Source organism: Harpia harpyja, chromosome 6, assembly GCF_026419915.1.
Source record: "Harpia harpyja isolate bHarHar1 chromosome 6, bHarHar1 primary haplotype, whole genome shotgun sequence".
NCBI classification, from domain to species: Eukaryota; Metazoa; Chordata; class Aves; order Accipitriformes; family Accipitridae; genus Harpia; species Harpia harpyja.
In genome coordinates, this window is record NC_068945.1 from 23,613,812 (window position 1) to 23,641,047 (window position 27,236).

Sequence of the window (27,236 nt, forward strand, 5' to 3'; positions counted from 1 at the left end):
ACTTGAGCACAAAAGCAGTTCAGAACTAGGGGCATATCTCAAAGGGACACTGTGTGTGCTCAGGTGCTGGAAGGTGACCAGTGCCCACCCGTGGCTCACTCACCCTCTCTCTTGCTTCCAGGCTCCTCTCCACGCCAGTACCGGAACAGGAATATTCTTTGGCATCTGCCTGGTTACAGGAATTGTGGCTTTTATTGGATACTCTTACCTCAGGTTCAGGAAGAGAAACACAGGCTTCCAGCACTTTAAGGTAGGCAGCAGACAGGAACGCGAAGCGGGGGGGCACCAGACCTCTCCCTCCAGGGTGCCCGACGGGCTCCTGCTCTCACAGACGCTTCCAACACCAAGGACTGGCCAAAATCTTATTTAACTACAGAGCACAGTGCAGAAGCCTTTGCCTCCCCAGAATAATCACCTTAGGGAAGCAGGTAATTACAACTAGTGAAAGGGGACCTGTTCTCTTCCCCCTCCTCCGCGGCATGGCTAATAATTTTGCTGCTCCGGAGGTTTGATAGGGAAAAGGCCAGATTCCAAAGACAAGCAAATTGAAATGATTGCAGGATTGAGAAGTGCAAATTTTTATACCGATGCACTTTCATGCTTGCTTTCTCTTAACTAACTTTGCTAGCCTTGCATAGTATCATAATGATGCGAAAGCAGCGAGCAACAGCCAAGCTACTCAGAGACGAGGGATGACAAAAAAAAAAAAAAAGTTACAAAATACACAAGAATCGATCCAAAAGAAAGACTACCTAGAAGTAACCAGGAATCCCTTCCTATTCTAGCCCCTGCGTGTAATGTGAATCATCTCCTAGAAACAAAAAACAGGAACCATGAGTCCAGGGAAACACTTGTATTTTTATATAGGTGCAATGAGAGCACTCAGGACCAACCAGGTACCTTTTACCCCAGGCACAATGTCAGGGCAACACTCCTTCTCCCAATCTTTGCTGAGACATAAAAAATAATAAGGGAGTGAAAAAAAAGATAGCAGTGTTAAGTGACCTGAGATAATACAACCACCCAGAACACAGTTCATGCCCGGGAGACACCGATTTAGTTGATAAAGCCAGTTCAGTTACAACACTGCACCAGTTGGTAGTGAAGCTTACGTGCCCCACTTAATGCGCTGTAGGAGGAGGATGGATTTTAAGCAGGTTTGTGTGATTTTGTGTAGTCAATAGATGACACTGACGTAACATCACTGGACAAGTCACAGCCTTCTATCACCAACCCCTCATATGAAAGTTCTTCTGCACTGACTCCACCAGAACCTACTTATGATCTTTTCTCAGTAAGTGTTCATTTTGACTTGAGACACAACTAAAATAAATGGTAAGAGGGAATGACTTTATGAAAGGAAAATGTCTAGTTGGAAAAAGAAAGAAAAATTAATTCAGGAAAATTCAAGTTCCTGGCTTTCCTGCCTCACCACTGCTAGAAATTGGGTAGCCTCACCTGTAAAAAAATTGAAATACAGCTGTATACTACAGCCTCAAGTCTACCTTCAAAGACAGCTGAATTAAATCAGACTTCAAATGCTACTGAATGCCAGTGATGTGTCTATACAAACTTAAAAAGCCTTCCAATTTTGTCTTCCCTTCTCCTTGCTGCAAACGCAGCTGAGTGCCATGCCAGCACTCCAAAGAATCTGAAATGCAATGGGAAAGGGGCTGGGAATCAAAGGAAGGAAAGATTGAGTGAAGCCAGAGTATCTGAATAGCTTCAGTGGTCTAATTTAGCAAGACCCTCACATACATGCAGAGTCTAAAACCAAAATAAACCTTTTTGCATCCAGTAAAAGGCTTGTTTGGTGCAAAAATGTCAGGTGCAAACTCTGCCACTTGTATGGGCAAATTTGCCAAAAAGTGACTTTCATTTCTTAACTCAATGTTCAAGTCTGATTTTCTTTTTCTTCTATTTTACAGGATTCGGATGACCAGCAGCTTGTGATGACTGGTCCTCATGATCAAAATTAAAGACTGAATTCGGCATTAGTCCACTATAAAACACATTTCTATTTACACTTACTGTGAAAAAACAGCACCTACAGGTTGCAGGGAATGAAATCTTGTTACAAATCAAAAACCAAAGAGCACAGCTTTGTTTAAGATGCAGTCTATAGAGTTCACAGAGTTACCAACCTCAGAAGTGTTGGCTGGATCTGAGCAATACCAACTATGAGTGCCAAATGCAAAACTGAGTCTCGACTAACCTACCCAGAAGCAGACAGACACCTCTGTGAAAAGCAGACTTTCACTAGCCTGCTATTTAACTGCTTTTATTCTTCTTCAGAGACTTTAAAATGGCCTCAAACACACAGGGCTGCTAACTTGGCAAATACCCTAAATTTACTAGTACTCCAGGCTCTACGCTTTCATTTTGGCTCTGTTACAACTACAACTGGCAAGCGTGAAACAGAACATGTGTTAAACCTCTTATTTTTAAACCGAGGGGATTTTTTGCTAGTATACTTTCTTGCAAGAATTTCAGCAGCACGAAACACAACTATCCTGTCTGCCCCACTTGCCTCCTCTAGCTTTTCTGTCTTTCCTCGAACTTGACTGTGTTTTGTTTACATCTCCCCTCAGTGTACAAAGGGAAATAGTAATCGTAGCAGATTTAGCAAGAAATACAAGTGACATGAGAGCATTCAAATCATAATTTTTACTTGAGCCATTTTTGTGGCAAGCGGACAAGGAAGATGAACATACCCTTGCCATGTCATGTCCACATTCAGTTTTTTAGGTCTGAGAGGAGCAGCAGCTACCTGCTTGTTCACATACCGTATTTTTACCAAGCACGTTAACATTGCCTTTCAACCAACGCACAGCAGTAACAGCTGCGATTTTCACTGTACTATTAGAAGTGAATCAAACTCAAGTTTGATTCGCTGTTGTTTCCTTCCCTCAAAACGTTAATATCATAGCTAATTGTGAGAACACTGTAGAAACCAAAAAAAGCAAGAAAAGGAAGATTTTCTTGCCAGCAGCAATAACATTCCTCTGTGATACGCTTCCTGGTGTCTACTACGCGTGGGGGGCAGGAGGGAAGGTGTCACTCCCAGAAAGCATTCCTTACCTCTGAGAGCAACCCCAGGATGCCTCCCAGCAGAACAAGGTATGCAGACAAATCCGGGGCTGTTGACACAGCTATCAAGCACAACCAAGGGAATGTAAAAGTCATTTCCCTGACTCCTTCCCTTGCCCCCCTACGCATGCTTGCTTCTTTTTACCTATAAAATACTAAAAAATTTAGAACACAAACACACTGAAAACATACACACATATTTAGGGGAGTTTTCCCCACAGAGTTTTGCAATTAATACAACTCTATGTTCTTTCCTTTTCCCCAGTCACCCAAAATATTAAGGCTCGTAGGGACCAGAAGATAAAGTCCAAGCATTTATTTTTGTAATAATCACTAAATATTTTTATCACAAGAAAAGTTCTACAGTTCATTAAACTCTTCTTTTATTGACAGACTATTATCCTCCATGTTTTTGATAGAACAGAATGAAAATTTCTTCTTGCTTTGGTGTTCAAATGAACTATACTCCGAAAATGAATATGCCCTTTAAATATGCTCAAAAATCTCTTTGAAGTCAGTAATATAACAAGGTTAAAATAAGTAATGCAGAGAGTGCCAACGTGAAATCATTACAAAAATGCAAGACATTTTTAAAAGTTAAAGAGCAGCATTCTAGCATGGAAAAATAAATAATACACTTTAAAATTCTCACTTAAATTCATATTATACGTAGTTGGGTTGTCTTAAAGGAACATAACCCTCCCATAATTTTTTTTTTCATGCAAGGTTGTTTATTTCAAGAAGTCATGCAATATAAACAAGATTTTCCTTCAGCTGGCTGTTGTAACATAGCTTTGTACAGAAGTTTGATTTGTAAGTTAAGAGAAAAGAAGGTGGAGAGGAGAAAATAATCTTGAAACAAAATGTGTATTATGTGGATAACATTACTGTTCCTGCTTAACACAGGTAAATTAGGCAAACTGACTCCTAGCCAGCTTTAAAAGAATAAATATCACAGAGCTATAACCAACAAAACATTATCAAATTCAATAATGCACAACTGAGTAACAATATTATTATTTGCTGGTAGTAAGACAGAGAATGTACAGTGGTTTGGGGTTTGGTTTTTTGGGTTCGTTGTTTTTTTTTTTAAACAGTGCATTGAAATCTCTGGAGCATGAGAGGTGCTACACACATGTAACACCAAGTTCGGTTCTAGCTGAGCATTAGGATAAAGAACTGAAGGCAAATCTGGGTATTTCCATCCCCACATTTCATTATCAAGTTATGCTAAATATTTCTTACACAGCCCCACCAACAAGTCTCCTGATAAAGCCAAACTTAACTTCCTGCAAAACTTTATCTTTTTCTTCCAGCAAAACAGGACTGTCAGATGAACTTACTCATTTCAAGTATATTCATCTGTTTAAATAACACACACACACTTCAGGAGTGTTCCACGTCAAGCTTGAAACAGGAGCACAAGAAAACCATGAACATAAAATCTATAACCACCTCTGAGGACTTCAGACTGATTTCAAGCATACAGGAAAACTACTTATGAAATTGTACAGGCTAGATCAGAATACATTCTTTACTTTGCAAACATACTTTTAAGAACAGGAAAGATACTGCATGTGAAATTCAATATAGGTACTTGCACATAATACAGGTTAAAAAAAAACAAAACCAAACAAGAAAACTTTTGGTCACCAAAAGTTTGTTTACCTGACAATCATGGTAGGAAGCAAGTGATATCCCCAAAATGAAGAATACCAAATGCTATATATTTTGTTAGTTATATGCTTTTAAAAATAGAGCCTTTAATAACTAAAATTTGAAAAATATTAATCATATAATGCCTTCTAAAATGGCTGGGGTGGGAAGCACCAGTTAAAAAAAAAACAAAAAAAAGTCTCCTTTGGATGCAGAGAAAGGAAAGCATCCTTATTTAAAAACAACTATATAGCAGTTCTATAAAGTGCCTGTTTGAGGAAACACATCAACAGATGTTTTCCTTGTGCAAAATAGACATTTTTCAGCTCACATCTTTGGAATATATATACTACCCAGAGTTTGTGTTCATGCATTATCTGCAATTTCAGTAATTCAATAAAACTTCTAATCTGCGCCGCCAAAATTATTTTGCTTGATGCAAACTGTCTACCACCCCCAATTCAGCTTTTGGGGCTTGAGCTAAAAAAATGTCATCCGAAAACTCTGGTTTTCATTTTCTCATTCCTTCATTTTTCTTTTAACTCATTTGCCTATTGTGCGTGTTTACTTTTGACTGTAAAAGTCCATTACTGAAGGCTATATGAAATACCTTCTCTTCTAGGGAACAGCAAAACCACATTACATACCACTGTAAGACACTTAAAATTTTAACAAGCAGCATTTAGGATCAGTCTAAAGCCTGACAGAGATCTGCCTCCACTTTGAAATGCAAAATGCAAGACCTCCTGAAATGGCTTTATTATTAGAGAGTGGATATTTAAAGTGTTTTGAAACTTAAAAAGAAAGGTGCCTAGAAATTAACAAAAGGAAGCTGAAGCAGCCCAAGGTACTGTCACTTTCAGTTTTAGGCTCAGGTCCACTGACAGCCAAGCACAGACATTACAAGAACAGAAACTGCATGGACAGGAGAAAAAGCCCATCGGCCTAAGCCTGCCAGCTCTGTAATCACTGCAATGCAGCAGAGCCACGCCAACATTACAGCAGTTAGTTCAGGTACAGATAAGGCTCTAGCTATGGCAGCAAGGAAAGTTAAGATGCATACACCATCCTTCTCAGTCTCACCGTAAACTGGCTACTAACTGTGTATCACTGAATTACTAATACTGGATTTAAGCTTTTCAGTGCCAAGATCCACTACAGGCTCCAGCTGGAGCACTGAAGAGGGCCAGAACAGAGAGTACATGTCTGTCTTTGTAAACCACAAGGCTGCAGATCGAAATTTCCAATGAACAAAATCAACCACCCCAGAACACCACCGGTCCTTCCCCTTAAATGGGCCCTCCCTCCCAGCCCACTACTATTTTGGCAGTCCATCATCTCTTCCGTGTGTAAAAGGAGTTTTTATATCTCCGAGCAGGAGAGGAGAAAATAGGTACAACACTCATGAGAACAAGTATGAATTACACCTAAATCAAGAGAACAGATTTAAGCAACTTAAATAAAATACATGTACGTTCAAAAAAGAAAAAAAAGATAATATTTGCCCATTTTAAAAGGAAGCTGCCAAGTGTTTATTTGATCTGAACTGTCTCTTGTAGGAAAGGTATTCTGAATGTACCAGTACACAGCTGGTCTGACCAGCCAGGAAGTTCGTGCTGCAAAGGAGTCCTTCTTGGATAAAACGTGTAATCAGGCTCATAGTTCAAGAGACAACTCAATGATGCCATGTAGATATCCGCAAATCTAGAGAGACGTCTTAAGAAATAAGTTGGATTCTCATCAGTTCTGAATAAGCTTCCAAACTGTGCGTTGAAGAAATTCCTGTTCATCTCCCTGTCCCCCAAAAAAAGAAAACAAAGAGAATGAACATGCCTGCACACATCTCTCTACCAGCTAGCACCCAGAACCTGAAGCAAGCAGTTCCTGCAATCTGTTCTATGCATTATTCTCTTACCATTGCACTTCAAAACACTTAAATGCACCACGTAAGAAATTTTTGCAGCTCTTGCACGTATGTAGCCCAGATCTAGCAATCACAGTAATGAACAGAAGAGCTTCACACTTCTCCCACTACCACCAGTGATAAGTTGCTTCTGACTTCAGAAACACGGTATCTCAAGCTTTCCTTTCTAGAGTTCGTGAAAGACAACTTTTGGCTTCATCTAAATCCTAATGACATCCACTTGTCCCAAAGATAAAAGACTTTTTAAAAAAACCACAAAGCTTTGGCTTAATGTACACAAAAAGTTTAAAAGCATCTTGGAATTAACTTCTGTTATTAGTCACTGCCAAGTATCATTCCCATTTCATTTACTTCCACATTTATGGGGAAGGCTGCTGGTGGTACAGCTGTTGGCCTTGCCAACTACGCACTTCACACACCCTGCATTTAGGCATTGCTCCTTCACGATAACAGATTTTTAGGAGTTTTAGCCCTATTACTTATCTTTGTGATGAGTCCACTGCTAGTCTAGTGCAGAGCCCAGTTTCTGCATATTCTAAAATGTATTGTATGTAATTTGAAAAAATCATCTAAAAAACCTGAAGTGACCTAAGTCTTGATACAGAAACAATTTTTAAATCATGCAGAAGTAAAGCTGTGTAATCAATAGCAACAGTGACAGCTGAACATAAAGGGACAGGAGAACTGAGACGAGAAGGAAAAGTATTTGATATGATGTTACCCTTTCATACAGAAAACTAACATCTGTTCCAAAGAAGGGGAACAGGGAAAAGGGGTTCCTATGCATAAAGGGTCAGAAGGGAGAAGAGCTGCACAAGAGACAAGTAGAATATTGCTTTACACAGACAATTTTAGAAGGTCTGGAACTACCAGGGAATATACATCAGGGATGGAGAGAAATTCTGAAGAAACCTGTGGAAGACATCACATAAAACACTTGGCTACCATGAAGCATATTGCAAATTCTTCATCTCCCATGTCTTACCTCATTTCCTTTCTTTCCTTCTTCCATTCTTCTAAAATCATTTGTGAATCAGGATCACGGTGAACCTGGAATGTAAAGTATGGATAACAGGTAACTAAGGATGTACCTGTAAATGAGCCTTTCCATTAATAAACCCTTACCAGCTAACAGGACAAGAGCAATGCTTCAGGAGATCAGTATACAGAAGTTATCCACATGCATTTTAAACAACTGAAAGCAGGAATCAATCCAGGCTGACCAGTGGAGGAAGGGGACAAGATTTTGAGAAAACTTTTATTAACTAGCCACACAAATAATTGCATTTATTTATCTACAGTCAAACTGGTGAACTTTAATGAGACATAAAGCACTCGCAACGTCAATGCCCAGCATTTAGAAACTTGGCTGGATCCCTTCTGCTATACAGAGCCGATTACACACACACAGAACAAACCTGCATGTGTTCCAGTAATCCTGTCAAGGTTTGCAGCCAGGTCATGGTTTGAATGTACTTCTCTGTGTTCATGATTTTAATCTCTGATCGTAACTCTGGAATAATTGCACCAGTGCGCCAGCCATGCTTCAGGGTCAAATCCTATTTACCAAGAATTACAAAATATAAGTATTAGTCTTAAAAGGAACTACCTAAAGGAACTGAAGAATTTGACCACTGTTTATCCCAAAGGGGCACTAATTTAATTGCTTCTTATGTATAAGCAGAAACATTAAACAGTGGGACTTAACTGTGCCAATAGGAAATAGAATTTGATTTCAGAGTAAGCTTCAAATCCCACATTGTTAAAAAGAGGGAGACAAAGAACACATAAGCACTTGCAAATAAGCACTAATTCATTAGGTTTAAAACAAAGACTAGGAAATTCCTCTTGTTCATGAGACCTCTGCTGCTGTCAGAAGTATCTGGAGAAAACCATGTGTTGGGTTTGTGGTATTTACCCATACACTCAGCTGACAAAAGGGTTGTATCGGGACCCCCAGCTATTCAAGCTCCTCTTGACAAGTACAGGACAAGGCAGTGCCAGAAAGAAGAGAGCTGCATCCTCCTTCCTTTAGCCCTCAGCCTTCTGAAGCACCCAAACTTACTTTTCTTTTTAAAAGCAGATCGGGGCAAAAACGTTAACATCTGCTGCTGCTGAAACATGTTACCACAGCTTGGCAGTGGAAAGTCATACCCAGGCATTCATATACAATCAATTACAAAAGAGTTAAGTGGTGGTCACTTACTCTAAAGTAACAGTTAACAGTACATTTGCTCATAAGGCAGTAGGAAAGTGCCTGGATAGTGGGGCTACAAACCATAGCAAGATCTCAGGAAGAAAGAAAGTTTACCATTAGTGACAGGAAGTTCGCCTCCTGCATTCAAAACAGAAGTTCATTCAGCTCTTATTACACTTCGTAGTAAATGTCATCCAAACCAGCCATATCCTGTACATTTGGATATCTGTGTTTACTCTCTGTTACATCTGACACAATCAGTATCTGGATCAGTAATATAAAATCACACATTCCTGAGTGCAGTTTGTAAATAAGTTAAATGCTACAAGTCAGGTGGAAAATATTGTTGGCCTTTTACAGCACCAATTTTCTTCACTGCAAGAAAAGCAATATGGCTTAACTACCAACTCAAACTTTGTTGTATTTAGAAATCTCAAATGAAAGTATGTTATATTGAACAACTGGGGAGGAAGACAGAGAAACTAACAAAAAGCCTCTCCTTTTATCCTATTTTGTGGAAGTAAACTACTTACTGCCAAGTCACTGTAAATGTGATCACCAAAGTAGAGAACCTTAGAGCCCCTCCAGCCAGTAAGCTTCAGGAATTCATACAAGTTACCCTGTGGAAACAATGACACATACATTGTAGTGGCATGCGACTTGCACCTTCATAGGCATGAAAAAGGAATTTAGTACACCGCTAAAAATATTTTCATATCAAGAATCTTGTCCTCGGTTTATGTATCATGAATCCCAAATTTTACAGGCGATTTCAGTAATACTGTCACTTCAAGAGGCAAGTAAACTTCAGACATACAATACCAACAGTGAATTTGTACCACTTCAATCACTAAGATAACTCTCTTAAAGAATATATCTACCTTTTAGAAGCCTTTACAATATCTAAAGCAGCTTGGGATTCTAGGAAATAGGTATTAAATTTGAACTGAAAGAGTTTATTGAAAGCGTACCTGTTTGTAAATCTGACCTTTCTGCAGCTTGTGAATTTTGTCCCAAAGCAACACTCCCCTTTCATTCACTTTCCGAAATGGTCTAGAATAGAATTATATACAATTGTTACATTACTGTAGAAATTCTGTCACTTTTTAGGAGAAGATTAAAATGTTAGTATTAAAAATATTCATCTTTCAAAAGGAAAACATGCTCTCTAGCATCTGAATATTTTGTAATAGACAGAAAAAGCAAAGCTCCAAAACTTTCACTTTAGGCAGTGAAATACAATGTATCTATCCAGTATGCTTATGACATTTATAAAGGCTTTGAGAACAACTTTTGAGAACTAAGGCAGGGATCCCAGACAGAGTCAGAATTGTCTGCCATTAAGGAGAGAAGAGAACACAAAAAAGTGAAGATGTGTAAAAATCTTGCCCAATACCTGATTTTGCACAACTGAAGAAGGGGGCAAGAGGACTGGGGGCAAGACATACAGCAAAGTTCTTCTTAAAATTAAACGTAAACAAGTAAAGGGAAAAAAAATCCCACCACCCTCTATCTCACTTTCAAATCTTAAGTACACATAAAGGAATAGGTCTTTTTCAAGCGTAAGAGTAGTGTATACGCATTACAAATGTGTTTACTTAATTGAACTAGTCCAAATACTCCAGTTTGTCAGCCAGTCTGCCCTCTAAATATCATGTGTGACTAAAAACAAAAAAAAACCAAAAAACCACCCAACAAAAAACCAGAAGCAATGAAAGAGATTTCCAGATAAGGGGCTGATTCTGAAAGGCACCAAAATTTCTCAGGTTTATTAGGAAAGGAACACACTTCACCAGCTTACAAGCTAAGACGTTAAAAACAGCTTCTGTGACCCTAACTCAGTCCAGTAGACCTGTATCATCTACTGGAACCTTCCCAGCTAAGAAATGGTAAATATCTGGACTTCAGCATTGGGTGTTGCTGCCTTCTGTAATGACCTTAAACAGGATTTCAGCAAATATTATTTCATTTTACATTGCACCTAAATTAAAATATTCCATACCATGCTCTATAGCCTTATATGGAATAAGCTGCTTGAATCATTCTTTACTAACTAAATACCCACCTTCGCTTATCATTGAAAAAGTTTGGCTTATCAGCCTGTACAATGACCACATCAAAGAGATCCCTCCAGTCCTTGCCAACTATGAACTTCATGCCTTTGTCCCTAAAAAGGACAGAGGGATATTAACAGTGAAGCGTAACAGAAGTGCAGTTATCTGATCAATAATATAATGAATTACATTCAAGAACCTCAGCCTCCCCATCCTTTAAAAACATATAGTTGAACAGCAAACAACTGTTCACTTACACAAAGCTGCTGGGACTGTTTGTGATGAGAAACATCTTCTTGCCATGATCAGCCAGCTTTGCTAACACCGCACGAGTTTGTTCGGCATAGCAGATGTATTTCTCTGTGAGTATTGGGGAAAATACAGTATTAATTGAAAAAGTTTTCCATCAGCATTTTCACTGCGTTCAACCAAGGGTTCAGAACATAAGGTTATACTTAACAAAGGCACCTTAGACAAGTGGAAATAACTCTTTCAAGCTTTAAAATTTAGAAGTTGTAATCTTAAATAAGGAAGCCAGAAAGATCATTGTACTACCAGTGAAAAAAGCTTTGATAGATGATCTCATTAGTACTTACCAATATCTGCTTCAATTGCTCTGTACATTATTCCTTTGATGTGGACATCCCTGATTGAATCCTGTCAGGAAAGCAACAGAGCTCTAAAGAACTGAAAAATCTTTTCAAGTATAAAAACCACGCTCACTGCACAGCAGTAGTAATTCATTTTTAAAACAATTCCTTTCTCTGAATTACACTTTCAACTTTACAGAAAAGCCATGTGATGTTCATTATATATATGTCACCACTAGACAAAGAGTAAGCCCGTTCTCCAAGAAACTAACTTCATACTTTGGGGAAGTAAAAAACTGTATAGCACAGGGGCTGTTTTACATAACAACTGCGAAAGGGAGCTCAGAAGGGTGAAGCAGGGTGAAAGCCCTCTGCAGAAGCAGAGTCATCGCAGATTTCCAATGACCTTTGGAGCAGAACGCATTCCTTTCCTCTTGCAAAAAAAAAAACAAAACAAAAAAAAACCCACAAAACAAAAGCTTTTAAGTCAGACAGATTTTAGATTATGATCACTCACAAATGCCCTGGTTATTTAAAAACAGAAATTTATGAACAGATGAAAGAAGCTAAATGCTTAAGCTAAGTACTCATAAGGTGCTCTGAAAGCATTTGGCAGCTCTCCTGAGCCAGCTCTGCACCGGACAGCTTTGTTTAGGACAGTGGTACTGCCATTTTGGTACTTACATGGGGCATGTCCTAAAAATCCTCAAAAAATGCCACTATAGGGCTTCCAAAATGTTTGTAATGCTGAGCAGTACAGAAGTTTCTACAAACACTTCAGCAGAAACCACAAGAACTAGCCTTCTGACTCTACGTAACCATAGGCAGAAGAGAAAATTACTCTAGAGGTCAAAAGTTTCTTAAAACCCATCTAATCTGCTTGGGAAAGTGACAAATTCAACATTCGGGTGCATCACATATGCTGCACATACACTACACAAGCTTAATACATGTCAACAAGGGGCCAGGAAAAGGTTTTGGATGGAAAGCCTGTGCAGACAAATACCATCAACTTGGGCATGACCTCTTCTGTTCTTTAATAACCATGACATAAAATCATCTCCGCTGCAGGATACATCCTGAGGAATCAAGAGGGTCAGATTACTCTAGTCATTATTACTAGATTTTTTTGGAGGAGGAAGAGAGGAAAACAGGCAAAATAGATATGCCAAAAGCAAGAGAGAGCAAATGATCATATACTAGCAAAGATACATTGGCAGTACAACTGAAAGCTCCAAACTGGAATTCCCTATAGCCTCTTACGATTCCTGATAGCGAGAAAAGTATGTGTTTAATAACAATCAAAAGAAGCTTTACTGACATACAATAGCTTCTTCACTTTTCCCCCATCCACCCCTCAAACCTACAAAAAGAGCAACAACCCTAGAACGTCAGATTTAAAACAAATTTCAAACTATTCAATGTTTCTTTTCCAAGGTCTGCCTTCATTTTACTTATGTTTTTATGGTTGGATGGCAATAGTTACTCTATACAAAACCTAAAAGTTGAGGTATTTCACTGGAGCTGACACAACAGGTTGAAGCTTCCTGAAGTGCTCAGAGAGAAGACACACAAATGTAGAGGTTTACCTAAATCTTCAAAGCTAGTACCTTGACATCTTTGTACAGATGAACAGGCTCATAGTCTATGTTGTTTTTCAGAAAATATTCATTCACACAAGAAAGGAGTGTCATTTCTGGCAAGGAAAATATATCCATGAATTGCTTCATTGTATTTCCATGTGAGCTCTACAGGGGTGGGAAGAAAAAAGAAGAAAAAAAGATCAGGCATTTCTCAGATTAGAACATTTCCAGTATAAACACTTCAGCTTAGCTGCAGATACTCAGTTTTGCTATCACTGTTTGCACTGCTTTAGATGCTTTTCAAACTAACAGACTTTCGATAAAATAACTCCAACAAAAGTGTTGGCTTAAGAATACTCAATACTCTTAATAGCAGTATTTTCATTCATAAACAAATAAAAGACAGCGCACAGCTAAAAGTCAAGAGAAGGACTTAGGCCTTCACTGGAAGTTTGCACTTGTGTAAATAAGAGGCACTGGGTATTTTGATGAGGGTGGAGGATTTGTTATTTGGGTTTGGTTGGGTTTTTTTTAATAAGTGGAATACTAATTAGGACTGCAAAACATTTTACCTCCTTGAAAAGAAATAATAAAAAATTGTAAGAATCTACAGTAACTAATGCAGTAACAGAGAAAAAGATTTCTAGTCTGCAAAAGCTGTAACTATAGTTAAGTTTCACAAAAGTAGAGAATCTCATCATACAAGAGCAAATACAAACCAAATAATTCTCAAGAAGAAAAGTAAAGCAACCAGCACAAGCCAGCACACTGGTCAAGATCAAAGAAACACAGAATGGTTGAGGTTGCAAGGGACCTCTGGAGGTCACCTTGTCCAACCCCCCTGCTCAAGCATGGCCACCTAGAGCCAGCTGCCCAGAACCTTGTCCAGACGGCTTCTGAATCTCCAAGGATGGAGACTCCACAACCTCCCTGGGCAACCAACCCGTGCCAGTGCTCAGTCACCCTCACAGTAAAGGTAGCATTTCCTGATGTTCAGAGGAAACCTCCTGTGTTTCAGTTTGTGCCCATGGCCTCTTGTCCTGTCACGGTCCTTTCCAAGGTCAAAGAAAGCATAGACTTGCACAGACCAAGGCATCCCACAGGGAATGCCATGGCGATATTCAGAACTGCTGCAGAGACCAGATTTGGAAATTCTAAGTTCAGCTCCTTAAAATAAGAACAAGTGCAAGAACAACAAAATGCTCCACAGCACAATGAAGGGTCTTTCACGTCAACGTGGAATTAACATCCATAAGTAAAAGTAGTAAAATAAACTTGGTTTTTACTAAAAAGACAGCACCATTCTTCATTTAGGAAAGAGGAAGGAACCTACCAGCAAGATCAACCTTCCCCAAAAAGTCACATCCGAAACTTAAAAGCTTTATCTGCTATCGTTCATCTTTTGTCAAATCCTCTTACTATCACTCTGCCAGCTTGTATGCAAGAGATGCCTCCATACATTTACTTGCTGCTACATCAGCAAAGCCTAGACCACCAGGAAGAAGTACATAGTCAGGGTAAGGCACCAGACATGGTTCATTTCCCAGCCTTTATCAGATTTGCTGTGCAACACTGAGCAAGTCACTTGATTTTCCTATGTTCTGCTTCTCTGTCTGTATGACTGGGCAAGGGAACAGTGAAAGAAGAAACTACAGCAAGTAGGAGAAAAAAAAAAAGATATTTGTCACTTTAGAGGGCAAACTCCACATCTAGCACTAAGTCAATCATGTATTGAGAAAATATAACTGCTAGTAAGAACAAGAACAAAATGCAAACATCGCTACCCCCACCCCCACAAAAAGAAAATTTTTTTAAGGAGCGGTTTTACCTTTCCATAAAAGTCACTCATTTGTTCTAAAGGGACATGGGAACCATCATACATTGCAATGACTTCTTCATCTGGGACAACACTGAGGCCTCTGGAAAACAACATTAGCTTTAATTCAAAAGTCAGATTAAAATTTTCAAGAATTACCAAATGAAAGTCTGACAGATTAACACTTAGATCCGGAGCTTATTAAAATACTAATAATGTCATAGGAACACTTTAGTCTGTAAGTTAAACCAGCATTTTTCCTTACAGAACAAGTAACATTTAACAGGCTGATGCACACAGAACACATTCCAATTTTAAGTCCTTTTTACTTTCTTACAGGAAAAGAGCTAATTGGTCTCCATTGAAACTATGCCTCAAGGGTTTGTAAGAAGTAGTTAGAGCTTCCAGTTTCTTAACACAAAGTAATTCCTCACTCTGCCTTTGTTTCATACAGCACTGATGATGTGATAGCGTTTAAACCAGATTATTCTGCAGCATGACCTTGAAGATTCAAGGGAAGGAAAAACATACACAACCTTTAACTAAGTAAGAATTTCTTTTAAACTGTATCAACAGTTCAGTTTCCCAAAATTTAAGATTACTCGAAGGATTATTGACAAGTAATTAAAATACAAAAATATAACAACAAATGAGGAAGTAGGAGACATCATCTCTCCGCAGAGTTTCTTTATCAACTATTAAGAGATTAAAGGCTTTGGTTTGGTTTTGAATGTTTAAAGTATCAAGCATCTTGCACTAAAGCATCTAAAACACTGCAGGCATACAAACATCCTCACCAGAGGACACAGAAGTGTTGAGGTTTTGCTTAAGATTAAAGAACACAAATGAAAACCAGATCATCTGGTCCCTTTTTCCAAGCCTACTTATGGTGTTTTGCAGCCTTTTAAGACAGACAGTGATTTCAGTGCCTCCTTTTCTTGGTCTCACCCAGAAGCGTTGTGAGGCATTAAAAAATAAATTAATTAATTAATAAGCCTAGTATTTTCAGTGTTTAACATCCACACCAGCTTTGCAGTGGAAGGGCATGATACATGAACTTCCTCAGGGCTGCTATGGTAGCAGAGTCCCGTGTTAACTAGCTCCTTTACTGCACTTCTCAATGCTACATCAACTTGTACATAGCTCTGTGCTACTGCTGGTAGGACTCCAGCATTCAAGTTCATATTGTGCACAAACAGGGCAGATAATACTTTAGTTTTGTAACATACAGAGTCCAGTGTCACCCACTCCACAGCAGTAAACACAAAGAAATGCAACCAAAATATTAAACATATACCAAGTAATACGATCAGAATTGAGAAGGACTGCCTCATCCTCTAGTCTGCAGACAACTATGCCAAGTGGTATTTGAATACTGCTAAAGAAAATGCTTGGGGATCAGGAGCTACTTAAGCACAAATCAAGAGAGGAAAATAGACATACATGAAATGCAGAGGGGAAGAGACAACTGTGTAGGCAAAGCTGCAGATTAGTTTTACCAGAAGACTCATAGTCGTGACACAGTTCACAGTCCAGCTGTATAACTACAAAGTTTATTTCATTCCACTGACAGCATGGACAGATGGCACCTAGTGTGACCTTCACACCGAGTTCTCTGGTTCCCTCCTAGCCCTGCATAAACGATTCCTTCAAAAACTACAGGAACAGGTTTTGTCAGTTTAAACACACAAGAACTATTCTACATCAGCATGTATAAAACACTCAAATAGATGGTATAAAGTTTCACTCAGACTCTGATGATACATACAGAACATACATACATATTATCATCATTTCATACTACCATATACAGTTCCCCACAGTAAATCACTTCAAGGTTGCATTATCTTTTGGCCCCAAAAGAAAACTTTTTGTCCAATGACGTTAAGAAAGGTGCTCAGGCTTCTTGTTTAATTTAAGATCTGGTACCAAGTGTGGTGTTCATGTCAGTCAAATGCGTTCTGCTTCATTACAGCAAACTAAGCCATACTAAAAACTCTCCAGTCAAAGATCACATACAGTATGTCTATGTCATGTAATGAAGCACAGCACAGAGATTGCCAATTTTACATCGATTCAGTAAACTGAAAAAGCATCAGGCTGTGCGGGCACAAAGCAGTTGTGCTCCATTCTGTAGGTATGATGCGGTTGATGTGTCCAAATTTAAAAGCTCTGTGCAAACACAACAAGACCTCTCCAGTGTCTCTACAACCACACCGAAGTCACGCTAACGGGCACTCTGTGACAATTATTTACACAGAAAGCAACAGCAGAGAAGTCATCAGCGTATTTTTAGATGTCTTTCAGCCAATTTAACAGCCAGAAACAAAGTGAGTCAGCACTATGTGACCAACCAGCTTGCCAACTTCCCCAGCTCTGAACTGGGGAATCAGCTGTAGTCTATCAGTCAGTAAACATGTGTGCATGTCTGTGTGTACACACAGAGGTGCAAAGAAACCCCCTTCCAGTAAGACTGCAACGTTCATTCATGTCTCTGCTTGTCAGGGCACTGCTCCTGATAAGAACCTAAGATGTACACTAATAAATGCAACTAAGAGATTAAAAAAATAAGAGTATACATTTTTATTATAAATAGGAAATAATTTTACCCACCTGTAAACTGTTCCCAGCTGAATGTAATGAAAAGCATCAATCTTCATTAATAATGCCTTGCAGGGGGGGAGGAAAAAATATCAGTTTTTATCACGTCAACTATTTGACATGAAATTATAAAAATCAAAGCAATTTTATCTATAACCTTTCTGTCTCAAGAATGCCTGAGCACCTTCAGTTCAACTTCCTTCATAGCTTCCAAAATACTTTTATCAATGACTTTTACCTAGGGCTTGCCAAATCACCAAGGAAACACTGCCCAGTGACCTGAGCTAAGTCATGAAGAAATAACTTTTCCTACTAGCAGATGCCTCCTTAGGCTTATTCTGTTGCACTCTAAGTTGTCTTCCCCCGCCCACCATGAAAACACAACACCCAAACCACTTTCTACTTAAGAGCTATTAAAAAAAAAAAAAAACCACACAAGCTTGCTATGAAAGAGAAAAATATGAAACAAAATCCTTATACATCAACACAGAGTGAAAAGTTGGAAGACTTAAAAGCCCTATTTATTTTCTTTGGCTAGGTTCTCAGCACTACATAACTCATCACAAAGTTATTTATACATACCCGGTGCACATCATAATGAAGTCCTCGGATTGCAAAATTGGGATCATAATCATATTTTCTTATTTCTGCAGGATACTAAGAAAAGAGAGCAATGATTTGATTTTAAATCCATAATAAATAAAAAATTGCTTCTGTAGAATTTTAGAAGCCTAAGTTTTCTAAGCTTCTCATTTTCACTAGTCATTAAGAGACTTGTTGATAGGTTGGTGATATTTGCAGGAACGTATGTAGAGCGCAAGACAAGTCAAACATTTTTCCAGAATTCAAGGTCATTGTTTCAAATCTAAGTGAAGAATGGTACCTAAAGTTGGACATCCAGGTACTCTGTAGTGATCACCTTTGAACATTAGCCTCTTGTTCAAAAAGTTATTTTGATACATGAGCCTTTGAAAAACAAACAAAATTTTATTAACTTCCTAAAATTTAATAGCTGAGTTACCTTGCATTGTGAAGTCTCCCCATGAAACAGACTATACAAACCGTTTCCAACTCAACCTTCTAGCTAGAAACCCAAGAACATGCCCTAATTTACAGAGATACCTGAACTTTACTGCTCACTTCTATTGAAAGAAAAAACAATACATCATCATCAATATTAACAGGAGCAAAAAAAAAAAAATCTTTGGCAAGAAATAGAAGAAGCACAGCTACCTGTTTTTACTCCCTCGGTGCGGATCATACTCCTGATTTTAGACTGCTGAGTTTGAAATGTAGACCCCAGAGGTGTTTAAAGATATGGTGCACCGCAAATAAACACAAATGGGGAGGAAGGAAGAAGAGAATTCACAATGGCTAATGTTACCTGGAGAAGCCAGGCTCCCCTAACAGGGACTTTCCCTGAGGTACAGTGTGTCATAAAGATCAGATCCTGAAAGCAAGCTGGGCACTAAACCATCATGGCAAGTTGCCTCAGGAGAACACCACAGTGACCCAACTATGTTTACCCTGGACAGCATTTGTAACACGTCATTTAGAGATGCACATAAATTGAATGTCTGTGTCCTTTACTCTTTCCTCAGATTCTTTACAGATAGCACAGGTACCTCACACCACCTATTAGAGAGTTTTCTAACATTTTCTTAGTACAAGCCCATTTTCAGTCAACTGTAATTTTGGCCTGCTTTAAGCATAGGTTAGCCATGAAAAAAATATGTTAGGTGTGTGCCTTGAGCTAAGGAGTTTGTTCATTTGTTTTTAAAAGGTAAAATGCTTCAGTCATTTCTGACAAGGCCTGAGAAAACTATCGTTCCTTTGATTAACCAACTGAAAGGCAATCCTTCATTTCCCTCCCACAGGCTACAGCAGTCATAGAACTTGACAAATGTATCTCGGGCACATTCTCCACCTTCTCTACAACAATCTCCACATATACATGGCTAATTTACAAGCCTTCGGGGAAAAAAAGTAGATTATACAGCCTCAACAGAGGCTCTAGCTACGTTTACAAAAAATAAATAGTAATTTCTCCACAAAGTTTTTCTCTATGCTGAGGAGGACTTGCTCTGCAACTGCTGTAGATCATGCCTGTACTGAGCACAGGCATCTACAGTTAAAGAAAACAGTCCTTTCTCCTAACTTCTGAACTATCATCCCTACTACCACTTTCAGAAAACGTGGGGGATGCTACTGATCTGAATGAGGAACAGCATCAGAAGCCTACAGACGGGTTGGGAAGATGCGTAGATTTGGCCAGGGAACATGGAAGCAGAAGAAACAAGGGAAAACATTAGGGTAGGATATAGCATGTGATTGATTAAAAACTACAATGTATTGGACATGCCCCAAAGCAGCCACATCAAGCATGAACATGGAAATTAATTTCTGACTTTTTCAAATTTCTGCATACTTGACTTTCCTACTTTACTTTATTCTACTAGGAGGCTGTCTCTTTGCATGCATGTCAGTACATATTAGAAAAAGATTGAGCCTACCTTGGCACATAAATCAAAGCTTCCTTACAAGCCAAACAGAAAAAAAAAAAAAAACACGATAAAAATTGCACTGTTTGCTTACCTCTCTACTATCTTGGTAGGAATACATATATCTGGACTGAAACAGCAGTCCAGATAAGGTGGCATAAGGCCCATACATTGGGAAAGAAATAAAACCAAGAGGAAGAGTTTACATTCAACACCTGCTGCCACCTCCAAGATTAGCATTAAATTGATATTTATTCTCTTCGACACACTTCAAAATTCCTTGCTCCCCACACTCCATTTTGCAATTTCTGATTCTTACACTGCCATGACCAAAATTGGCCATCTTTTAGGTTGACTGTGACAGTCATAATGGCCAATACTATCTAGAATCTTTTTCTAATGCTAAAGGCAAGAAAAACATTAACAGTATAAGCAGCTACAGAGATGGCATTAATGAAAACTCTTGTCCCTCAATAAATTTCAACAGGAGATGATATATTTCCATAAGCTGTCTCAAAAAGTAATTACAGATTCATTTACTAGAACTCAAGAGACTTTGAGACAAACCAGAAAGTTATTACTACCTGAACTCATTCATATAGTAAAGACAGAGCAACGTTTGAATTTTTGTCTACAAGAATTAATCTTGAGTCCTACAGTAACACTGTCTTTTTGCAAGAACCACGTAGCTTTAATCCTACAGAAATTGCTACCAAGACCTGCCAAAATCTTAGGGGGATCAAGTTGTCTATGCTTGTAGTGCCCACGAAGTTTTGTTCTTCTTCCAGGGATATTTATAGATGTTTATATATAGCTCCTAACCTTTAGACTCAAGTACAAAAGTAGAACACCATCACCCATTCAGATTTAGGTTGTATAAAATACACAAGCAGTTTTATTAATTAAGTTACTCTGTGGACTTTTTGTCTCTTTTCCTGCAAGACCTACAGTTCAATAAACTTTGCCTCTTTCAGTCCACGTTTTCTCCAATCTTTTTCCCTGCAATGCCTTCAGTTTCCCAAGTCACCCATCTCCCCCCTGCTTCCCGACACACAGTAACTTCTCCCATCCCCAAACTATGCAACAACCAGCTCCAAGCTGCTTAGATGTCAACGGGTCACTGATGCAAACACACTGCTTGGTGAGGCAACAGGGCAGTGCCCCCTCTTCGGGGACTATTGAGCTGAAAACTTACTTGGGTGTCTCTTGTATCCAGCCTCCAATTACAGCATCACTGTACACGCTGCCCCTTCAGCTAACTCAGCTGAAACACCAGGCACGTACAGCGCACCTTGCAAGTACACAGTGCAATCAAAGGCCTCCTAAGAAGTCAGGCTAAAGATATTTCATATGGAAGTTAATCACTGCACTCACAGCAATGCCTAAAACAGAGTAATGGTAACTTTTAAGCTTATTTATTAGGGTGACTCCAATAAGTGACAATCAGGAAAAAAACAAAAACCACACCACTACATTAAAAAAATAAAACAAACAAAACTCTATTCCTTAACAGACATCAGACTGCACTCTGCTCAAAACTGCAGCTGAGAATAAACCAGGACTTCTGTGGTTCATATGTAGCTGTTGTACAAAATCTCTTATAAGGGAAACGAGCTAGGACTGAGGCATGAAAAGATGAGCTATGCCCTTCTCAGTTAGAAATTATTTATTATACTCTTTATTCCTAAGTTTATTGTTATTCCATTAATTTTACTTACCCGATGCTCATTAATAAGAAGATCTCGAGCAGCATTGAAGATCAGCGTGTGCAGATGTTTAGAATAAAAGACCAATGTGTAGTCATAATCAAACCCATAAATTTCAATGTCTGACAGGCTCAATTCATTGTTTGAAAAAATAGCATCTGGATTCAGCATGTTACTCATAATTGAAGGAACCAACTCTGGGAACAGAGGAGAGGAAAAAAAAAGTTATACCAGCCTTATAGTTTTATTTAAATAAATACAGAGAAAACCATTAGCAATTTCTAAATATAGATAAATGCTGATGGAAACTATCAAACTAATTCACACCAACGAGGTCATCTTTAACAATATGATGCTATTGAAAATGCTGTCCCTAACTTGTCTTGGTAACCCATAGTTTTTATTTGAAGCACACTTTTCTCTGTACAGTTCAAGTAAGAGAGAAGATACGTTTTGGCATCTCGCTCATCAGAGAGCCCCAGACTCGACATATATATAATTTTTTGCTAACTCCATTAAGACATTTATTACTGCTTTTGAAAATGAGCTTTGGAGTTGGAGGATTATTATTATTATAGGAGCCTTGCCTTCTCCTCCCATTATTTGGTCCAGCTTCTGCTCCAGAAGCAGAACTGACATTGTTTTAATCTGACATTGCTTTAATTTCTTTTCCTTCACCATTTCAAGGTTACCACATTACTCAGTTTCAACTCAGTAAGTAAACTTTACGCGATTGCCATACTTTCCAAACAACAGTTACATACACATTGCTATGCTTATTAACCTTCTAGCAAATCAGGAAACCAAAAATATTCTGCTTATTCTCTACACACATGTACCTAGTGTGTGTAAATCACTTCCATTTTTAAGGGTATGTTTCTCTTGATATTTGTCTGAAAAGTATACTGGGAAGTTAAGACCACTTACGTAGAGCCGTAACATATTAAGTAACTTTAGGACCAACACCAACATAAGTATTAAGGATGTCTGTATTTCTTGTTTAGAAAACTTTAAGGAGCAACATTAGGAGGCTAAATGCTACCCTCCTGGAAGCATAAAACATGAGCATGTTTTCCTTCCTTCCCTTCCCATACATGATCTTTATCCCTACTAGTGGAAAAAAGGGGAGTTTTCATCTTAACTCTGTGCTTGGAAGGGTGAGTTTAAAGGGACTATGCTTTGTTTCATTACTTTCTACATAAAAGTCTAGAAGGAATCAGTCAAGCTTATCTCAGCATCTTCAGCTCTGAGGACAGATAGACTATGTGCTTCACCATGGGAGGAAACCATCTCAACAGGGCAGGTAGGGGTGGGGATTCCAGATCTGTTAGAAAGATAGTGCTCCATTTTGAAAACTCTGGCCAACTCATAGAAAGGGAAATAGCATTTGTAAAAGCAATGCCTTAGACTGCTGCACAGCTGACAGGCAGATACAATAAGAAACTTCTACAGATGCCCAATAACAGACAGTAACCTGAAACCATTCAACTTCATCAGATGCAGATATCCAAGTCTTTTAATTTTTGAGAGAGAGAAAGAACAGCAATTTCATAGAGTTTAATTCCAAGTTTCAAATAAAGTCCAGTATCTCTTTCACCAAAAAAGATCCCAGGAGTTCCCCATGCTTAATCTGACATGAAGAGCTGTAGGTTTCATTTCAGGGGATTTAACAAAATAAGCCTCAATCAAAACATTAGCTCCTACTGTCTCCAGTCACTGCTTATACTAATACAGGAGATAAATGTTATTTTCAGTTGAGGTAACAAAATAATCAAATGCAATCTGACATGCTGCTATTAAGGCAAATACTCTTACTCCATAAAAAGGGCCATGAATCATTTAATTAACTTGAAGTGATAACGACAGTTTTGAGTGAACTTCCAAAATCACGTTACAACACCCATTTCTGTATTATAGTTAAAGTATTTTTTCAGATTTCAATTGTGCAGCCTGGTGAGTCAACACTTGTTTTAAAAATAAAGATATTTATATATAACGATGTTTCAGATTAAAAAAAAACCCTTGACTAGCGCCTGTCTGTTTTCAGACAGTATAAACAGTTTGAAGCTCTTAGATGTTCTGGCTGGCAGACAGCATCCCAAGTGCTATAAACCTTGGGTCAAAAATCAGGACAGCTTTGTCATCCTAACACTGTAACTAAGTGAAACGTCACATACTTGAAGCCACTGGGTGACTTAGGCTGCAATAAAACATTCTGAATTATTCTAGAAGCACTTGCCTCGTCTGTCGCCAACCCACACCCACTGACTGACTTGTTTCTTAACATTACCCTACTCTCCAACCTCAGCTCTTAAGTATTTTCTGGGTGTGGTTTATTATAAGAAAAAGTTAATTCCAAAAACAGGAAAAGAAAAAAAGATTCAAAATAAAAGGCATTTACTCTCTTCTTCCTACCCCTTATCCCACCTCCAAAGTCCATAACATTCTTCTGAGATCTGTAACACGGCTTCTTATTTCACTTGTGAAACATTGCCACTATTTTATGTTTGCAAACACTATGTTTGTACCCAGCACAGTGAAGCCCCAGTTCATGCCCAAAGACTATTAAGTGCCCGCTGATACAGTATATATATACTTTTTTTTTTAATTTTTTTTTTTTAAGGGCAAAACATACAAGACTACAGCATTACCCATTGCAACTACAGGACAAGCTTGCCCACCTGACGTTGCAGATCACATGCTGCCCCTTTCTCTTTCGGCTCTCTGAAAACATCGCATAGTCAAGCACCTTGGTAATACTCTTCCCATCAGAGCAAGGGCGGAAGGAAGCAAGCTCCACGCAATTATTTGGCCCTTAACTTTTTGCCTTGCTGGGCTGAAGAACAGAGCTTCCCAGAGACACGCACGTATCATTAGCATTTCACCCTGGCTTCAACACTTCACGGTATTTTAGTGGAACCACAGACAAAACGAAAAGAGTCATCCAAGAGTTCACAGCATTTCAACTTTCTGGAAGAGCAGCCTGTTGCGGAAAGCCCCTCAAACAGATGACCAATTTCCTGATTTTTCTTTTTTACATTTGCTTTTCTCCACACCACACATCCCCAACGCCAGCCACCTCGCCCGGCCGGAGCCACGCCGTAGGAAAGCCGTCTCCCCCGCGGCACTTCGGAGCAGCTACAGCCCGGCTGGGTCAGACGGCGGGTGGTCTGGCGGGCTCACCCCTTCTTCAGAGCAGGGCAAGAAGAAGGGGCAGCCGCCCCCAGCAGCGCCTGCCCGCCGGGTGCCCGGCCCTCAGGACCCACCGAGGTGACGGCCTTACCCGCGCTCCCAGTTTGACACTGGGAGAGCACTGGGGACCACCAGAAGGGAGAGCGCTTCCACACCGGAGCCGCGATGACCGCGGGGGCGGTCGGACCCACGGCTGCTCACCACGGGGAGACACCCCCCCGCCCGCCCCGGAGGACCCCCCAGAACCCTTCACGCTGCCGCAACGCCTCCCCCAGCGTTCGCCGCTCCTCCTCTCCGAACCGCCAACACGCATTTGTTTGCTTCAGGACCGGCGGCATGCCGACCTGAGGTAGCAAGAGGAGGAGGATGGCTGGCGCGGCGGGGGAGCCGTGCCGCTGCCGCCCGCGGGCCCCGCCGCTCACCCTTGGTGACTCTCTTGGCCTCCTTGTAGCGCGACCACAGGTAACCCTTCATGTCGGGCGGCGGCGGCTGCCGCCTCTCCTGCGGGGCCACAGTGCAGTAGGGAGCGGCCCCCGCGGCGGGCAGGACCCGGCACCGCCGCCCCGCCGCCAGCAGCAGGGACCGCGCCTCCGCCGCTGCCATGCTCCGCTCCCTCGCTCAGCCCCGCCGTGCCGCTCCGCCGCCGGCTGAAGTCACTTCCTCGGGCTCCGCCCCGGGGCCGCGGCGAGGCGGGAGGCGGGGCCCGGCCCGGCGGCAGGTAGCGTGGTCCCGCCGGGCGGGAGCGGCCCGTAGACCCCGCCGCGCTCTGGCCTCGCCTCCACAGCGCTGGGTTGCGGGGGGGGGGGGGGGGGGCTGGTTGTTTGGTTTCACCGGGAAGCGGCTTTCTAAAGAGCTGAGGCCAGCAGGCATGGCCCCGGGGGCGGGGGAGCTAACCCAGGGGTGGTTGGGGCCCTTGCCCTCAGGTCTGCCGTCCCACCGAGGGAAAGCGACTTTCCCCCCCGCCGTCCGCAACCGCCGGCAGCATTTTATCAGCAGCTGCTGAAGGTTTATCGCTCGGGTCAAGGGCAAGTGGAGCTGCGTGGGGAACGTACCCCGACTTCGCGCCTCCGCTGCTCCTCCGCTCTCTCGCTGTGCTAGGAGGGGCCTGGGATGCTTTCCCAACAAATGCCACGTCAACAGCAAATACTTTTCCAGCTAGAGTGCTCTTGAGAAGTGCTATGTACACCTGCTTACATCCATGATCAAAATAATCTCAAAACATAAGCTGGATATAAAGTGTGTAATACAAAGAATACCATGAAATCCACAGAAGCCCTAGTGCTGCTTTGAGGCCCCCAGCTCCTTGTGAAACACTTGCCACTGATAGCTGTAGACCCTGACAGTCTGAGAACTTGAACCATACCTATTAATACTTGTAAAAAAAAAAAATTTAGATGACGCATGGATGAAGAAGATCAAAGGCCAGACCACTTCCACAGCAGAAAGGTTACAGCTCCACATGCTGAATTCCTGATGTGCTCAGAAACTTACTTTACAACAAAAGGAACATAATTCTTTTTCCAATACAGTTAACATCAAACACAGCTTGTTCTTACACCAAGGAGATCCACGTAACCCATTGTCACTTATGTCTGGAAGTTACTCAGCCATTCCTCCCCGTACGTCTCTAAAGCAGCAATCCGATAAAAATCTGAAGGATTTCAGACTAAATACTACTCTGAGCATTCTCTTTTTTACAAAGAATGACGCCCACCTCATTTTTACAGGCAAAACCACAACAAACTGAAAGAAAAACAAGCCTTAGATTTCAAAGTGTCTGTCAGTGTGTAGCTGGGTGCTCTGTCCTTCCCAGCGAGGCTGAGTTCTTGACTGACATTACAATTGTGATTGCCAAAAGTCCGATACCCTACAGACTTCCCAGACTTGGTTACCTGTGGAGACCACATACAGCTTTCACCAAAGTTCCTACATTATCATTTACGTTAACATTGTCATTTTATTATTGCAATATGGTATGCTGGTATACATTACTATGAATCCATCACAATAAATTCTGGGAACAAAGAGAGAACAAGATGGTCAATATTTAGAAAACAGACAAGGCAAGAGGAAAGACAACTTCATAGACACTTTCTAATCTGGTACTTGCTTTCTCTGATCCTTCTAGTCAGAGAAGATTTTTACAGAATTCTTTCACTACAACATCCTGGGGCAGAGAAAATGAAAACTCCCATTAACCTTTCCGCACCAGACTTTCCATGTACAACTAGAAAAAAGAAAAAATTAAGTCATCTATGAAATTAGGAGACTCTGTGAAAGTCATTCTGAATTCATAGCATAGTTCTGGGGTATTGTAGGTTTTCTT

At 40.2% G+C, this 27,236-nt stretch overlaps 2 protein-coding genes across 2 annotated transcripts in view; one reads left to right on the forward strand and one right to left on the reverse strand.

Annotated features, from left to right (window-relative positions):
- Positions 1 to 3,482, forward strand: part of STAB2 (stabilin 2) — an 88,794-nt gene extending 85,312 nt beyond the window's left edge. The window contains exons 67-69 of the mRNA XM_052789692.1: positions 122 to 250; positions 1,178 to 1,294; positions 1,929 to 3,482. Of these exons, the coding sequence (XP_052645652.1) occupies positions 122 to 250; positions 1,178 to 1,294; positions 1,929 to 1,979 (297 nt within the window). The 3' untranslated portion in view covers positions 1,980 to 3,482. The remainder of the gene's footprint in view (positions 1 to 121; positions 251 to 1,177; positions 1,295 to 1,928) is intronic.
- NT5DC3 (5'-nucleotidase domain containing 3) lies at positions 3,392 to 25,559 on the reverse strand. The gene is made up of 14 exons (XM_052789690.1): positions 25,333 to 25,559; positions 21,731 to 21,915; positions 18,094 to 18,168; positions 17,524 to 17,579; positions 14,923 to 15,013; positions 13,122 to 13,259; positions 11,518 to 11,578; positions 11,179 to 11,281; positions 10,933 to 11,034; positions 9,839 to 9,920; positions 9,401 to 9,487; positions 8,089 to 8,229; positions 7,656 to 7,720; positions 3,392 to 6,540 (listed from the first exon to the last, which is right to left on the reverse strand). Exons 1-14 carry the CDS (start codon positions 25,511 to 25,513, stop codon positions 6,279 to 6,281), a joined length of 1,629 nt encoding a protein of 542 aa, XP_052645650.1. The 5' UTR covers positions 25,514 to 25,559; the 3' UTR covers positions 3,392 to 6,278.
- Between the last annotated feature and the right edge of the window lie 1,677 nt (positions 25,560 to 27,236).